Source organism: Bison bison, unplaced genomic scaffold (assembly GCF_000754665.1).
Source record: "Bison bison bison isolate TAMUID 2011002044 unplaced genomic scaffold, Bison_UMD1.0 scf7180017864516, whole genome shotgun sequence".
Classification (NCBI taxonomy): Eukaryota; Metazoa; Chordata; class Mammalia; order Artiodactyla; family Bovidae; genus Bison; species Bison bison.
In genome coordinates this window covers 9,751,841-9,752,730 of record NW_011495069.1, presented here as the reverse complement: position 1 = coordinate 9,752,730, position 890 = coordinate 9,751,841, and the positions used below count along the sequence as shown (strand labels likewise).

The 890-nt window shown below is 68.8% G+C and overlaps 1 protein-coding gene across 1 annotated transcript in view; it reads left to right on the top strand.

Annotated features, from left to right (window-relative positions):
- The window catches only part of AHDC1 (AT hook, DNA binding motif, containing 1), a 31,013-nt gene that overhangs the window by 18,155 nt on the left and 11,968 nt on the right, over positions 1–890 (top strand). Inside the window, exon 10 of the mRNA XM_010830259.1 lies at positions 2–887. Within this exon, the coding sequence (XP_010828561.1) occupies positions 2–887 (886 nt within the window). The remainder of the gene's footprint in view (position 1; positions 888–890) is intronic.

The window sequence follows — 890 nt, the reverse complement described above, 5'->3', positions numbered from 1 at the left end:
GCGGCCGCGCCCGCGGGCCAGGCCGAGCTCAGCCAGGAGCGCCAAAACCTCTTCACCGGCTATTTCCGCTCCCTGCTTGATTCCGACGACTCCTCCGACCTCTTGGACTTTGCCCTCTCGGCCTCTCGGCCCGAGTCCCGGAAGGCATCAGGCACCTACGCAGGGCCCCCCACCAGCGCCCTGCCTGCCCAGCGGGGCCTGGCCACCTTCCCCAGCCGGGGAGCCAAGGCCAGCCCAGTGGCCGTGGGCAGCAGTGGGGCTGGGGCTGAGCCCTCCTTCCAGCCGGTGCTGCCCGCTCGCCAGACTTTCCCACCCAGCCGGGCAGCGAGCTATGGGCTCACCCCAGCTACTTCAGAATGCCGGGCTGCAGAGACCTTCCCCAAGCTGGCGCCCCCACCTTCCGCTGTGGCCCGCTCACCTACCACCCACCCGCCCACCAACACCTACCCCCCACAGTACGGTGGCTATGGGGCCGGACAAAGCGTATTTGCCCCGGCTAAGCCCTTCACGGGCCAGGACTGCGCTAACAGCAAGGACTGCAGCTTTGCCTATGGCAGCGGCAACAGCCTACCTGCCTCACCCAGCAGCGCCCACAGTGCCGGCTACGCCCCACCGCCCACCGGTGGCCCCTGCCTGCCACCAAGCAAGGCCTCCTTCTTCAACAGCTCCGAGGGGGCCCCCTTCTCTGGTTCAGCCCCCACACCTCTGCGCTGTGACAGCCGGGCCAGCACAGTCTCGCCCGGTGGCTACATGGTGCCCAAGGGCACCACGGCCTCTGCCACCTCCGCCGCCTCCTCGTCGTCCTCGTCCTTCCAGCCCTCGCCTGAGAACTGTCGGCAGTTTGCGGGGGCTTCTCAGTGGCCTTTCCGGCAGGGCTATGGAGGCCTGGA